This window comes from Notechis scutatus, chromosome 1 (genome assembly GCF_049901735.1).
Source record: "Notechis scutatus isolate UNSWTSFEM ecotype Mainland chromosome 1, rNotScu1.2, whole genome shotgun sequence".
In the NCBI taxonomy this organism is placed as follows: Eukaryota; Metazoa; Chordata; class Lepidosauria; order Squamata; family Elapidae; genus Notechis; species Notechis scutatus.
In genome coordinates, this window is record NC_142009.1 from 69,631,096 (window position 1) to 69,647,867 (window position 16,772).

The 16,772-nt window shown below is 39.4% G+C and overlaps 1 protein-coding gene across 1 annotated transcript in view; it reads right to left on the minus strand.

Moving 5' to 3' along the window:
* CATSPERE (catsper channel auxiliary subunit epsilon) overlaps positions 1-16,772 on the minus strand; it is a 134,577-nt gene that overhangs the window by 54,461 nt on the left and 63,344 nt on the right. Inside the window, exons 11-13 of the mRNA XM_087963436.1 lie at positions 13,322-13,793; positions 11,826-12,265; positions 6,975-7,033 (exon numbers count right to left, since the gene is read on the minus strand). Of these exons, the coding sequence (XP_087819562.1) occupies positions 6,975-7,033; positions 11,826-12,265; positions 13,322-13,793 (971 nt within the window). The remainder of the gene's footprint in view (positions 1-6,974; positions 7,034-11,825; positions 12,266-13,321; positions 13,794-16,772) is intronic.

The window sequence follows — 16,772 nt, forward strand, 5'->3', positions numbered from 1 at the left end:
GGACGCTAAAAAATATTGGACTAAAATTCGCATGTGGTTGGAAAAAATGACAAAGAAACGTATAGATTTGAAACCGGAGTTCTTTTTATTGGGAATCTTACCAGATACATATAGTAAAGATTTGAAATATCTGATTGTAAATGTGTTAACAGCGGCTAGGATTGTATTTGCTAAAAACTGGAAGAATGAGAAAATACCATCACAGGAAGAAATTATTAAGAAAATATTGGAATGTGCTGAGATGAGTAGATTGACATTTGAAATTAGAGAGCAAGAGGATAAACAATTTTATGAAATTTGGGATCTTTTTTATCAATGGCTAGATGATAAAATATGATAATAGAATATTTAGAAAGTTAGATAGCAAGGAATACCTTTATTTTTTCTTTTGCCTATGTTATTTGACATTATATCTATAAAGTGTTTTCAGGATAGATTTGGTATGATTATATGATTTGTTATAGAATAAACTGTTTAAAGTATTGTTATCTCATAAAGCATGAATGATCAAATGATTTATTAATAGCGATATTAGGATATATAAGTTTGGATTGACAATATGAGTTGTTATGTAATATAACTGTAATTGAGACTATGAAATGAATGCACAAAACTGATGAACCAACTGACACACTGTACGTACATAAGAGAGTTGATGTTTTAATGTTTTGTTTGTCTTGTTTGTTTGTAGAAAATCAATAAAATTGTTTCCAAAAAAACCAAAAACAAAACAGAAACATTCCAACATTTCTTGAACTGGCTAAGGTTTGCTGAGAGAAAAATGAAAAGTAAAGTAATTACTTTAGTTACTGATAATGGGACTGAGTTTGTTAACAAAAGATTCCAAACAATGCTGAAATTGGCTGGTGTTGAGCATAAACGTTCTGCACCTTACAGACCACAACATAACTCGTTTGTAGAACGAAGAGACCAAACATTACAAGCCATGGCTCGCACTATGTTATCTGATTCAGGTTTGCCTGAAACACTGTAGGATGAAGCCACAATGTGTAGTAACCATGTTTTAAACAATGTAGTTAATACAACACCTGGAGAATTGCTATTCACTCATTGGCATGGCAGAAAACCAAATTTACGTTACCTACACACATTTGGAGCTCCAGCATGGGTGCATATTCCCTCACAAGTAAGACTGAAAGGGCAACATACAGCTAAGAAGTTATTTTTTGTAGGTTATGAGGCCAACCATAGATTTTTTAGATTCTGGGATCAAGGCACAGCTCATGTTTATTGTAGTGCTAGTGCAAAATTTCTTGAGCACGTTGGGTGGAATAAACTGGAACAGGAATCCAGCAATGATATTATTATTGACACCCAAATAGTCCCTAAAGATAAAATCAGTAAACCACAGTTATTAAAGAGGAAGAGGAAGCACAGGAGGAAGTAGGAGAACAGGCACAGGAAGAAATAGAAGAACAGGAGCAGGTGGCACAGGGAAGTCCACCAGTAAGCCCTGTATTACCAAGACGTTAAACCCGAGTAACACGACCACCTGATAGATATCAGGCTAGTGTTGTATGCCAAGTGAATATAGTTCCAAGTAATTATAGTGAACTGAAAATGTATCCTGCTAAGGATTTGCTGGAAATTGAAAAAGAGTCTTTATGGTTTGAAGCAATCAGGATATGAGTGGAACCAATGTATAGTTAACGAATTAACTAAGATAGGCTTTGTAGCTGGCATGGCTGATCCATGTTTGTTTAAAAGAGAAAGTAATGGTGTAATTTCATTGTTGTTATTATTTACTGATGACATAGCATTAATCACCAAACTGAACAAGAAGCTACTGAGATAATTTCACTATTGGAAAAGAAATTTAAGATAAAACAGTTAGGAGAAATCAAACAATATCTTGGTTTAAAGATAAATAGAACTAGGGGAGGATACAAAATCTCACAGGCAGATAAAATTAACCAATTACTAAAAAGTTATAAAATGGAACTTTGTAAGCCGGCTAAGACACCAATGAGTCAGGAGTTTAGCCATACTGATGTACAAAGTCCTATTTTTGATAAGAACGTTTATCAGTCCTTGATTGGTAGTTTATCTTATCTCAGTAATTGGTCAAGGCCAGATATCGCATACAGTGTTAATCAATTAGCGAGATTTAACTCTGAGCCGACTGAAAGGCACTGGCAAGCTGCTAAACGTGTGTTAAGATATCTGAAACAAACAATGCATTATGCATTGTATTTGGAGCCAAAAGATGAACTGAATTTGACTGCATATGCTGATGCAAGTTTTGCTACAGACATAAATACAAGAAAATCTACATCGGGTACTGCTGTATTATTAGGAAAAGCATTGATTGGATGGAGATCTATTAGACAGAAACATCTAAGTTTGTCAACAATGGAGGCTGAATTCTCATGTTTGTCTTTATTATGTACAGATTTACTTTTGTATAAGCAATTATTGATTGATATGGGAATTAATGTAACAGATCCTATTGTTATTTACGAAGATAACCAATCAGCAATACATATGGCTTCAAATATTGCTGTTAAAACAAGAACGAAACACACAGATTTAAGATATTTAAATGTGAGACAATGTGTGCAAAGTAAGATGATTAAGCTAGAATATTGTATGTCCGAAAACAATATAGCAGATCATTTTACAAAGGCCCAAGGCTCTATAAAGCATAAGGCGTGCCGTGAAGATTATGGAATTAGAATGTAAGGTTGTATATATTATCTTACCCAAAAGGGGAGAATGTTAGGAATATAAGTCACCTAACAGGTATTTGGGTTAGAAATATATAAACCAGGATAAACATTTTAGTACTATATCTTTAAAGGAATGCAAGAGCATGCAATTGGGTGTGGTTTCTCAAACAGCCATAAGATGGAGCCAGAAACCTGGGTTGTTTAGTCTGAGTCTCAGAAGAGAGTGTGAGTTTCCTTCTGTTGGAAAATATTGCCATTGTTCCATTTCTTCTAATTGACTGATATTACTGGATTTAATGTAAGTCTGATACTGAACTGTTTTTGACATTGGAATTTGATATTTGGATTAACCTTGGATGAAAACTGACTGATTTAACTTGTGAATGATTTTGGACTGCTTATTTTGGACTTTGCTTAAACCTTTCTGGAAGTAAAAACCTACATTTACTGTACAGTGTATCTGTGTGCTCTGTGTGTATTATTCCAACACTACTCTCTATACGTCTCCCTGTATGCGCTCATTCTCCTAACGGGGAATTACCTCAACACTAAGGCTCTGTTTACACTTGAGAATAAAATATATCCATGAGGATGAGGAGGAACATGTTGTCCTGTTGGTGGATTTGGGGAAATATATTACTCAAAATCTATGTACTGAAGTGGCTTGAAATATTTGTTACTTTGTTGTACTTCACTTTGTTGTATTTAGAATTCATTTATGTATTTAGCAAATTTACAGTGTATAATTTATTTACTTAGCAAATTGTTTGACAAAGTTTTTAAAATCTTCTTTCCCTCAAAACAAGACAAGCTAATTTGCTTCTACATAAAATTATATTCTGCCATTATTACAAATTTGACAGCCTTTACATCCAGTATCTACCACATTCCCTGGTAGCTGAAAATGAGTCATAAAACTCTGAATTCAGAATGAGTTGGTCCACTGAAATCTGTACACGAGAGTACCTCCTCTAACTTTTTTTGTGATACGCAGATCTGTTTCTTGCACAAAAAAAGAGAAAAATATAAAATAAAATAGACTTAACATGCAGGTATGCAATTTTTGCAGGAAACTGGGACCATCTGCACTTTTATCACCGATAGTGGGTATCGGCAAACTGCAGCTCCAGAGCCGCATGTGGCTCTTTGGGCCCTCTGCTGTGGCTCCCTGTCCCATCACTGACTGGCCTCACCCCATGCCCTTTCCTTCCCTTCCTCCCCTGGCCTGAGAAGATAAGGGTGATGGTGGGAGATGGAGAAGCAGCCAGGGCTGATTCTCCAACACCTCACTCTTCCTGGAGCTTGCTTCAGGCCCTTGTTGGTGCTAGGCATGCCTTGGTTGCTTGGGGAGACATGCAACCTGCTCTCTGCACTGAGATACTGGCCTGACCCAGCTGTGACTGACACCAGCCTCACTAATACGAGGGCTAGTGGGGTGGGAATGGGATCCGGGAGGACAGGACGTCGGAAAGGGGGATGTGCCTGCAGCACCCAGCCACAGCTTTAACAAGCTCAGGGCAGCGGGAAAAGGGGGCTGGCCCCACCAAACCTCGCACACCCACCCTGAGGGTCAGGCTTGCAGAAAGCCGGAGCACCCTCACCAAAGACGCTCGCCCATCAGCCAATTTCCCCCCTCTCTCTATGTGTCTCTCTTTCTCTCTGTGTATATCTATCTATCTATCTATCTATCTATCTATCTATCTATCTATATCTATCTATCTACCTACCTACCTACCTATCTTTTGGAAAGCTGTGGCTGGGCCAAGCCAGCAAGCTCTCTTTGGGGCTCTTCACTACTCCTTTTATTTCTTCTTTTTGGAAATCTGGGCTGGCTGAGGAACAAACACAAGCCTCAGTGGAGGCTTCCCTCCTCCCTCCTCCTTCTCCTCTTGCGACCCCCTGACCGGCTGGGGAGACCCTCCTTAAGCAGCCGCCACCCCTGTGTGCACCTTTTTTGCACTTTTGCTGAGCCCAGTCGCTCACTTGAGGAGAGTCTCCCCACGTGTGTGCACTCTCCCGGCCCTGCCACAACCAGCCAGGGGGTCGCAAGAGAAGAAAGAGTGGGGAGGAGGAGGGTCACCCAAAAGGAAGCCTCTGCCTTGGCTGGCACTCGTTCCACAGCCAGCTCAGATTTCCAAAAAGAAGAAATAAAAGGAGTAATGAAGAGCCCCAAGGAGAGCTTGCTGGCCCAGGCAGGGCTTTCAGAGAGAGAGACAGAGAGACAGACAGAGAGAGAGAGATGGAGAGAGAGAGGTGGAGAGAGACACATACACCCAGAGAGATACAGAGGGGGAGGGGAGAGAGATATAGAGAGACACACACAGATACAGAGTGAGGGGGAGAGAGGGGAAAGATAGGGAGGGAGAGATACAGAGAGAGAGATACAGAGAGAGGGGTGAAAGGGGAAAATAGGGAGAGGGAGATATATATATACAGAGGAAGGGAGACACACAGATACAGAGATATGGGGGAGAGAGGGGGAAGAGAGAGAGAGAACACACACACAGATACAGAGAGAGGGGAAGATACAAAGAGAGAGATACAGAGAAAGATACAGAGAGAGGGGAGAGGGGAAGACAGGGAGCGGGGAGAGAGAGACAGAGACACAGAGAGAGGGGGAGAAAGGGAAGAGGGAGAGAGATACAGAGAGGGGGAAGGGGAAAATAGGGAGAGGGAGAGGTACAGAGAGAGATACAGAGGGAGGGGAAGAGAGATACCAAGAGGAGGAGAGAGAGGGTGGGAGATAGGGAGAGGGGAGAGACACAGAGAGATAGAGAGAGGGGAGGAGAGACAGAGAGGAGAGAGAAGGTGGGGGATAGGGAAAGGGGAGACAGAGAAAGAGAGAGATACAGAGAGAGAGAGAAGAAAGGGAGAGAGATACATAGAGAGAAGGGTTTTGTGGCTGGATAAGCATGGCTAGGGGGTCATGTGACTGGGTGAGAGTGAGTGACATTGAGTTGGCCATGCCCACCTGGGTTTTGTGGCTCCAGGTGTTTTTTTTCTGTGGGAAATAGGTCCAAATGGCTCTCTGAATGTTTAAGGTTGCAGACCCCTAACCTATAAAGTATTTCAGCATCAACAATGATCAAAAGCCCATCATGTTTATTAAATCATTAATGGAATTCTCCACAAGCTGCCTGTAAACTTTTAACTTTCTCACTTTTTTCTGTTCCTCCTTTTGGAATACCAATATACAGGTATTTCCTGAGTTATGACAGTTCACTTAGTGACAATTTGAAGTTACAACGTAGTACCCCCCAAATACTTACGACCCAGTCCCGAAATTACAAATGTTGCAGCACTAAGGCAGTCATTCACCCTTAAGAATGACCACAGAGGCACTGCAACATTTGTCCTGCCTATTCCCTTCCTCCCCCTCCCCCTGCCGAGTCTCCACAAGCAGGCCTGTGGAGACTCACTTACCTTTTGAAGATCTAGCAAGCTGTCTCCTCAGCTAGGAAAAGCATTTGCATGCCAAAGTGAGGCTTTTGGACAGCAAACTTGCATCACTTCAAGCCTCTCATTGGTGTGAAAACACTTTTCCCCCAGAACATTTTGGATGCCCTGATCTCATGGGCTTTTTCTCCGCAAAAATGGATGGGTGTCTGAACTCATGTGAGACCATGGACCTCAGAAGTTTCTAATCTTCATCCGGGCAAAATGTGTTTGAGCGATCCTGGGGCGGTTGGAATCGAAATACAGTGGGAAAGTGTTTGCATGCCAATGAGAGGATTAAGTTCACTGCCCCAAAGCTTCACTTCAGTGTGCAGATGCTTTTCCATGCCGAGCCTGGAAGGCTTTGGAGGAGACTCAGCCGAGGCTGCCCACTACTCCAAAAGTGGCAGGCAGCCTCAGTGAGTCAGAGGAGCTGAGCTGAGCAGGCAACCTGCTCTCCCTCTGTTGTCACCAGGTGGTCTGAAGAAGATGGCCTGTCCCATCACTAGGCCCACCCTGAGATATCTCATGTGCAGTTAACAATCCGTGCATTCAATTAGTAAATGCATGGGAGAAAGGAGGGATTGTGGTCAAATAACGTGATTCACTCCTATGAAATCCTCAGTTTACAAATGTAATTGGCAGGCTCCATTACATTCATAACTTGAGGACTACCTGGTACTTGTTCTATAATCAGAAAGAGTAAACTAAACCCTGGCCTGGATCCTATGAGCCTAGAATATAACACTAAAATACTGGAATATGTTTAAAAATGCATTGACATCCTTGAATGCAAATAAGTGTATTGATTCTGAATTATTGTTTTTATATTAATAAATTTTAACTTACACCTGGGTTCGATAATCAGGCAGTTCAGAATAATCCCTTTCATGATAAAATGTTACAGTCTGTAAGAAATAATAGATAAATGCATCAGTGAACTAGACTATAATACCTTCCTCTGAATTTCTAATAAACACATTGTCAACTCGGAAAGAATTCCTATGCCTGTTTTCGAGTTGCCATAAGCGGGTGGGGGTGGGGGGGAGCAGAAATACATTCCACACATATCTTACAAAGATTGTAGCTAGGCTACCGGATCTTCTGCCCATGAAAATCCTTCATTGGAGAATGTGATTGATGATGCCCAGCCCGTGAATGTGCTCTGTTGGAGAATCTGATTGATGACACACCCAGGGGGAAGGGAGAAAACAGGGTCATAGATGACCATAAATCACATGTGTCAGAGTTGGCTTCAACTGAGATAATGCCGACATGTTGCTCCTAATAAATCTTTTGGATTCTTTTGAAGCTTGGCTCGAGGCTCATGATTTAATTAGGGCAATCGCCAGAACCCAGACAGCAAGCCAACTCTCCTAATTAATCAACATTGCAAGAGTTCCTGAATCACAGCCTCTCCAATGCTCCCCGACATCTGGGGTGCATGGAAAGAAACTCAGGCAACCATGGCAGAGGACGGGTTATCAGAAGAGAGCCTGATCTAGGCAACCAAGGGAGAAGCAGACCTGGTTTCCAGCCAGAAGCAAACAGAAGCTGACAGCATAATTACAGGCAGAGTGCAACCCCCCTTGAATTCCAAAGCGGAGAAACTTGCTCCAGTAACTGAAAGAAAAACGGATGAATATCGGTGGAAGAAAATCCCTAAAGCAGCTGAAGTTGAATTTCCCCACCTACAGGTCCAAAGGGGGGAAAGGTTCCTGAGCGAGCTGGGAAGAGTGGATTGGATGTGGGACTGGGCACAGGCCAGGTTCCCAAAGCCCCAATGGAACCCCTTTGGAGATCCATAGAGCAGCTGAGGTTGGAATTTGCCGGGCCATCATTTGGGATGATGGCCCATCATGCCGCCCAAAACAGAGGGGAATTTTTACAGAGCCATTTGAAGTGAGGAGAAGCAGGCAAGACCACAGCCCCGCTTCTCCACCCACCAGAAGAAAAAGGAGTCCAAAGCTTCAGCCAGTGCCTCTCCCACACAGCAGGCAGCTTCCTCCCTCTCTGCAAACTAGAGCTGGGGAGGAAGGCCAGCCACCTCAAGTGCAGGCTTACAGAGGGTAACAGGAGGAGGGAGGAGCAGTGCTCAACAAACTGCCCCAGTTCAGGGGAAAATTTGATGGGGACCCAGACCAGCTAGCTCTATTCCTTGACTCAGCTGAGATGCAGCTACAACGCTATGGACATCTCTACCTATCCCCCAAAGCCATGGTGAATACCATTTCTGAGGGGCTAGAGGGAGAAGCAAGAGGACGGCTAGCAACCCTCCACAAGAGAAGCCCCCCCCCCAACTGCAGGATGTAGATGACTTCCTACGATTGCTAGAGGCCAGATTTGAGGAGGCAGAGGATGACCCATATGTGAAAGATGAGCTCAGCAACCTAAAGCAGAGAGGGCAACCCATCAAGGAACACATCTGTGAATTCAGGAGAATCAGTGGGAAGCTACCCCTTTTGCCTGAACGGATGTTCATTCATTTTTTCAGAACAAGCCTGGACCAGCAAATTGCCCAAATAACCGCCTATTGAGACATCCCCAACCGACTCTCTGAGTGGTTCTGAGTGGCCAAAAAAGTCAACAAGGGATTATGCACCAAAAACATGAGAAAGCCACTAGACACCAAACAGATAGGTCAGCCAAACCAGAAACCACCCAGCCGATGGGGAACCACAGCACCACAACTGGCCCCAAAACCAGCCCTCCCATTAAGCCCAATTAAAAGCTATAGATGCGGGGGAACGGGCCACATGGCAGCAGTGTATGCAACCCCAGCCCCAAAACCAAGGTCAGAGCCACCGCCCAGGGCACGACCAGAATGAGGCCCCAGACATGCCACCAACATGTCCCAGAAGGTCCTTCAGGCTGTAGAGGTCTGGAGGGGGGGACCCCAGGCAATGATGATCAGTCACTGGATTCCTATGACAGTGAGGATGAGGGTGAAAAAGACCCAATGGTGAGTGGACCGATTCCCCCCTTTCGTCTTCCCAATACGGCTCACAGCCCCAAAATATGGACTCAGGGGACTTTCCAAGGCCTAATAGATTCAGGCTGCACTAGATTGGGCTTCATCCCAATGCCTGAGTACCCAAGTGATCCCCCCTCCTTGATCAGCTTGACAAATTGGATGTCAATGCTGAAAGCAACTTGGAAGAACTTTTAAAAAGCATAAGCTAAAGTGGTGCAAACCTATAAGAAACAGGCAGACAAACACCAAACCCCGCAATGGTGATTACAGTTGGGGAAGAAGGTCTACCTCTCCACAAAATATCTGAGGCTAGAGCTTCCTAGCAAGAAACTAGGGCCACAAGCCACGGTCATCCCCATCTTCAAAAAGGGAGACCCCAGCCTAGTTGAAAATTACAGACCAATCTCCTTATGCTGCATCACCTGTAAAGTCATGGAATCAATTATTAACCAATCCATTATCCTCCACTTAGAGACAAACAACCTACTCTCCAATAAACAATTTGGTTTCAGAAAAAAACTATCCTGTAATCTGCAACTCTTACACTGCAAAAACATATGGACTACACAACTCGATCAGGGCAAAGCAATAGAATTCTGTAAAGCCTTTGATTCAGTGGTACACGACAAACTACTCCTAAAACTAAAATCTTATGGTATCTCTGGACAACTGCAGAACTGGATAGAAGCATTCCTGTCAAACAAACAACAAATGGTCAAAATTGGGAGTGTCCTATCAAATTCTGTACCTGTCAATAGTGGTGTCCCCCAAGGCATTGTTCTAGGATCAACTCTCTTCATACTCTACATAAATGACCTCTGTGATCATATTAAGAGCAACTGCGTACTTTTCGCTGATGATGTAAAGCTGTTCAATACCACAGACAATACTGCTACCCTTCAGAAAGATCTTGACTATGTATCAGAATGGTCAAACAAATGGCAACTTCAAATCTCAACAAATAAATGCTCTGTCTTACATATTGGCAAAAAAATATATCAGAAAATAAAATACAAGCTGAATAGTCAAGATCTTGTTGATGATCCAAGCTCTGTAAAGGACCTTGGAATACTCATCTCTAATGATCTAAGTGCTAGAGCCCACTGTAACTACATAGCCAAAAAGGCATTAAGAGTTGTTAACCTAACCCTACGTAGCTTTTTCTCTGGTAATATCACACTACTAACTAGAGCATACAAAACATTTGCTAGACCAATACTCGAATACAGCTCATCAATCTGGAACCCACATTACGTATCTGATATTAGCACAGTTGAGAAAGTCCAGAAATATTTCACAAGAAGAGTTCTCCACTCCTCTACTCGTTGCAGAATACCTTATGCCACCAGACTTGAAATTCTAGACCTAGAAAACCTTGAATTACGCCGTCTTCGGTCTGATCTAAGTATGGTATATAAAATCATACATTGCAATGTCCAACCTGTCAATGAATACTTCAGCTTCAACCATAACAACACAAGAGCACACAATAGATACAAACTCAAGGTTAACCGCACCAAACTTGATTGCAGGAAATACGACTTCAGCAACAGAGTGGTCAATGTCTGGAATACTCTACCTGACTCTGTAGTTTCTTCCCCAAACCCCAAAAACTTTAACCTTAGACTGTCTACTATTGACCTTTCCTAAGAGGTCTGTAGGGGGCGTGCATAAGCGCACCAACGTGCCTACCGTCCCTGTCCTATTGTTTCTTTTATTTTTCTTATATGTACCCATTTCATGTATTCGTAACTATGTATATACTTATACCTATTATCTTGTAAGTAATTTACAAATCAAATAAATAAATAAAACCCTGACACACATATTACGAGAAAATTGCATAAAGCATATGTCAAAACTTTATTTTATTTATTTATTTACTTAGTTATTTAATTTATATTCCACCCATCTCACTATCCAAAGTTATTCTTTGGATTCTTGTTGGTTTAAGGCAAGCAAAATATATAACTTAATTAATAAATGAAATATATAAAAAAGTTACATGAACTACATCAAATATATTATTTATATGTGCTTCAACTCAGTATGTCTTCTCCGACAGATATAAAATTGTATCTTATCTGAATATTATGTTAAAATTAAATAATTCATTTTGAGGCAAGTCATAGCAGAACAGACCTTTCCGATCTTGGTTGATCTTCAAAAGGTTAGGAAAAATTCTTGTGCAAGTGGCCTCATGTAATTATCTGAATGCATCACTAAGTACAGGTTTCAAAGGCTGCAGTTGAATTTTTAATTTTTTAAAGTACATTATTGGCCTTATAGAGTGATCCACAAATATTCTTAAAATATTTTATTGTTTTAATCTGTGGACTATTGACCACAGACTTTTGTGTGGAAGTATGTTTAGATATGGATGGAAAATATTTTATGAAAAAAGTATGTGGGATTTAGTATTTCTGTGATGTTACATACCATATCCTTATATGCTGTTTAATAAATGACCTTTATGGTGTTTCTTAATTTGTTTATATTTTTTCAAAATTCTAATGTCTGGCTTTCTTTCTGGTTTACTGTATTTCTGATTGCATACTGTGATCTGCACAAAATTTTCTAATAAAGATAAAAGATTAAGTTTGAATGGAAGATAGGAATTTCAGAAAAAGATCTAGGAAACACATAGGCCCCATTCTTCAGTCTGATTCATATATAACAAGAACAGTAACAAAAAGTAAAAAATATAAAAAGTATAAAGTACACACCTTATTTTTAGTGCAGATTCCACGAGCTATTTCATAATTGATAACTTCTTTAGTCTTCAACAGTTCTGCCCTGTAAATTTCAACATCTACTGATAAACCCTTATTTTCTAAAAATACTATCTGACCCCAAAATGTCACTTTGTCTCCCATGTCTAGATAACGAATATTGAGATCCAAATTGTTTTCAAATGATATATATGGGCAAATGTCATTCAATTTTGATGCAGCACTAAGCACTTCTAATTTCATCGGATATACCTGGCGGGTTATTTTTGTGCCATTGATTGTCAGCAAATAAAAATCTCCAGAAGGATTATAAAAATATATAAACTTTTTAAGATTATTTTCCCAAGCAGTAAGCTTTACAATATCTGTCACTTCAAATCTGAAGAAAAACAGAGCATTATTTTTCAGTTTTATTATGGCATTTCCAATGTAATCTGGAAAAGAAAAAGAATACTATATTACCATATTAAGTACATTTCTAAAGAAATAAAATTATTTCACATAAAATATTAATGTCTTGATACTGTAATTTCAAGTATGTTCAAAGTAGAATAAGCATTACTGAATATATGGGAACATACTGTTCAGTAAACTAATTCATGATTTTGGTAAACATATAATGTCTTTTAGTCTATTTACAACTTTTACTCTAAATAAATCTCATTATTTTTACTTATTTCAGATCCTACTTTCTTTAAAAAAACATGGTGACATATTTAATTCTTTTCATTGTCATAAGTCTTAAAGGCATACTAAGTTGACAGAAGTCCCATTGGCCACTTTACACAATAATTTTCTCAGCTGAAAATTGGGTCAGTCACATATTTATTTTTAATATAAAGATAATTATTTTATTAGGTAATATCGGTACTATCAGAATATAATTCTCACTTGAATGTCAGATAGTCACAAAAAATTTGCTGTCTGAAGCCAAACCCATAGTGTTCCTCTACTCTGACAAAAATCTGATACGATTCCAGAATAAATTTCTCCCTTTATCCTGTCTCATTCTACCTAAATTACATCACTTTACTCTGCTAATTGAAAGACCTGATTTAGCATCCCCAGCGAATACTAGATTAAAGTCTCATAGAAGATCATCCCCATTCTCCTTCTTTTCTATCACAGTTGCTAAAACATCTGGAATACCGGAAGCCAAAAAGGGGATTACATTCTTTGTCACCCAGCCAGATTTCAGTCCAGTTCTCTTCACTCTTCCAGGAACATGCCAACCAATGGTTCCCCTCTTGGACCACCTATTCACGATACAGCTGCAGCAGCCCCCAGTCACTCACAATTACCTTCTCATTAGGGCCGCTCCACTCTCTTAATAAGTACTTTAAACAATCTCTTGTGACAACTGCACTTCACTTTTTACACAATTTAAAATTTTGTTATTAATCATTACATCTCTACAAGGTTTGAGACTCTGCTGTTTGAAGGGTAACCAGTTCCATTTTATATTTCTATTAAAACATAGAATACTTAACCAATTATAATTTGATGAATTGTAGATCCTTTAGATACTGCTGAAAATTTGCTTTTTGTAACAGCCTCCTGAAAATAACCATACTGCGTATAATTTTTGTAAGTATAGAAAACTGTATCATCATCCCACAACACCATGGATGTTAAAGCTGAAAGTATGACTTCCATATGTATGGCACCAACAGTGGGTAAACCTAGGGTAAAGTCGTTCAACTTCCATTCAGCTGTATCTTCTTTATAGGTAGCCAGGTATAATATCTTCTTGCTTATACAGCCAGTACATTCTAGCAGTATTGCAATTGAAGCAGTTAGTGAGTCAAAGCAACCTTTTACTATTAATAGATCAACAGTTCTTGGTAGTTTTAGTTTTTCTCTTAATAGTCTTGCAGTTATTAATGGAAGAATTTCAACGTCAGTATATCCAAGAAAAATTTCATCTTGTGACCATAAAATCATTTCACTTAATTCTCCCTCCTGTAGGAAAACAAAATTATGAAAATAATGTTCCAAACTCTACAAAATAACAATACCAAGAAAAGAACAATACAATGTCTATAAAATATTCATTAAAATTAACAGTTAGTATCATGACTTAATATATTTGCAACTTTTAAAAGGACAGTCAAAACCAGAGAAAAATAGTTTGTGATTACATATAATTGCTATACTTCTAACAGCCATAACATATTTGTAATTTGACAAACATGATATAGTATACTGATATTTGGAACTGATAAGAGTATAGAATTCAACCTCACCTAACTCAAACATTCATGACAATGTATTGCTATTCTAATAAGAAAAGGTATTTCCCTAATTGAGGAAATGTAGTCACATTATCTTAATTATAACAGATATTTGTTTAGTTTTTTGTTCTATATATGTACATTTTGGTTCCATGTATCTATGTATCTTGTTCTCTTTTATCTTCAATGTGTACCTCTGTGTTGCTAAATAGATTAATTATTTCATACTAGAACAGGTACAACAAGCAACGAGAAAAGATTAATAAAAAGAAATCCATGTGTAATAGCATATAAACACTTACAAAAAATGAGAACGACAAATGTGAACCTGACAGACCATGAGAAGAAAAACTATTTTATATTAGCATAATGGTAATTCTGCTTTTTTAAAAATTCTGGTACCGGTACATTCACAAGCTGGCCATATTCAGAAGTTAATCAAACTGAGATTTTAGTAGAATATCATTTTTACAAATATGAATTATTTTTAACTAATTTTCAATAGCTTCAGTTAATAACTTTTAATATTAGTAAATTTGAACTCCAGCCTCTCATGGAGAAACCATGGCCATCTATAGTAAACTGTATATATTTTGTGCTTTAAATACTAAAACAGATTCCTTGGCACACACAATCTCAATACTTTTCAAGATTTCAATATATTATTTTATTATTATTCATAGTACTTATTAGACCACCCAAATCTATGCTATCACACTCTGGGCAGTATACCTACAGTAAGCACTTTCACTAGGAACTAAAAGTAATTCTTAAGCCATACACTAAATAATAATAATTCTCAAGAAGGACTAAATACTGAAATGTCTTACTTACTGTATTCTAACCATTGATCAAAGCTAGGATAAGTGCCTAAAAAAGGAGAAAACTAAATCTACCATTCCTGATCAGTCATTATAACTTGCATAATGAAAATCTCACAGGTTGCACTTCCCAGAGAAATCTATTCAATATCTTGTACATTTGTTCCAATTTAGTACATTATGATCAGAGGTGGTATTCAGCAGGTTCTGACCGGTTCTGGAGAATCGGTAGCGGAAATTTTGAGTAGTTCGGAGAACCAGCAAATATCACCTCTGACTGGAGATTTTACAGTATCCTTCCCCTGCCACGCCCACCAAGCCACGCCCACAGAACTGGTAGTAAAAATGTTTGAATCCCACCACTGATTATGATGTAATAAATGTAGGAATGCTGCACATTCAGCCTAATCTCATGTATTCATTTGTCACAACTGACAAATCACTTGGGATTTTTCTGCTTATTTAAAGTAGATCTCATATGTTAATTGTCTGGATACACCACTACTACAGAGATTATATAAATCAGATACTTTTTTTACTGACTATGCATGTGAAGATGCATATGAGAAACATGTTTAACATGAATAGCACATTAATCCAACAGCTGAGATAAATCCTTAACATTCTATATGAAAGATTTCACTGAGGCAAAACAAAGCTGTTTCACACAAACCTATTCATCACACACACAAAGTTACAGGTTCCCCACCCTCTGTGAAAGCATCAGTTTCTAGATGTTGCTGCTATCTGATGACAAAAATAAATTACATATAATTGCTCCCAAAATGACACAGCCAGACTACTATTTAGCAGCCGTGTATATTTAGTTGTATCTATTTCCCATCTTTCTTGCTAAAAATAGCAAACATGGAATCATCTAATCTTATACAAGCAACAAGTCTATGAGGTAAGGTGGACTGAAATAAAATAATTGACCCAAAATCAACCAATGAATTATTTGATCTGGTGGACATTTGAACCCGAGTCTCTCAGTCCTGGTCTAACACACCACTGTAGCAGGGTTCCCCAATCCCCAGGTCACGGACAAATACCTGTCCAGGGCCTGTTAGGGTCCACGCTGCGCAAGCGACGGATGAGTAAAGCTTTATCTGCACATTCACAGGATCTAGGATTGCCTACTGGTGGGCCGAGGCCCACTGGTGGGCCCAGGGGTGGGATTCAAATTTCTTAACAACCGGTTCTGTGGGCGTGGCCTAATTTGTGGGTGTGGCTTGGTGATCATGTGACTGGGGTGGGAGTGGCTTGCTGTTTGGGCGTGGCCATGTGGTCATGTGATGTGGTGGGCGTGGCTACATGGTCATGTGACTGGGGTGGGCATGGCTATGTGGTCATGTGGCTGGGGTGGGTGTGGCCATGTGGCTGGCAACCGAACTTTAAGTGGTCCTCACTTAATGACCAAGTGCTCGCTTAGTGGCCAATTGCTTAGCAAGTGCTTTTTGCCAGTTTCCAAGGCCTGGGGAGGTCCAGGCAAGGCCCAGGCAGGTGGCCATGTGGCTGGCAACCCAAATTTAAGTGGTACTCACTTAATGAGCAGGTGCTTGCTTAAGTGGCCAATTGCTTAGCATGATATAAGGATTAATGCAAATTGGAAAGGAAAGACTGCAGAGATTGTGCCCAATCTCTGAAGATAGTTTATGTTTTATGTTTTTGTTTATGTTTAAAAAAAATAAAACACTTTCATTTAAAAAATTTCATTTATGTATGCATGCAACTTTTTGTTACATTGATGTTGCTATATATTGATTTAAGCAGAAACAGATAATGTATACCATCAATGTAACAAGAAGTTGCCTGTCTCCCTTTTGGTAAGTTGCTTTTTTTATTTATGTATTTATTAATTTTTTCACTATCTGTTTTTGTTTTTA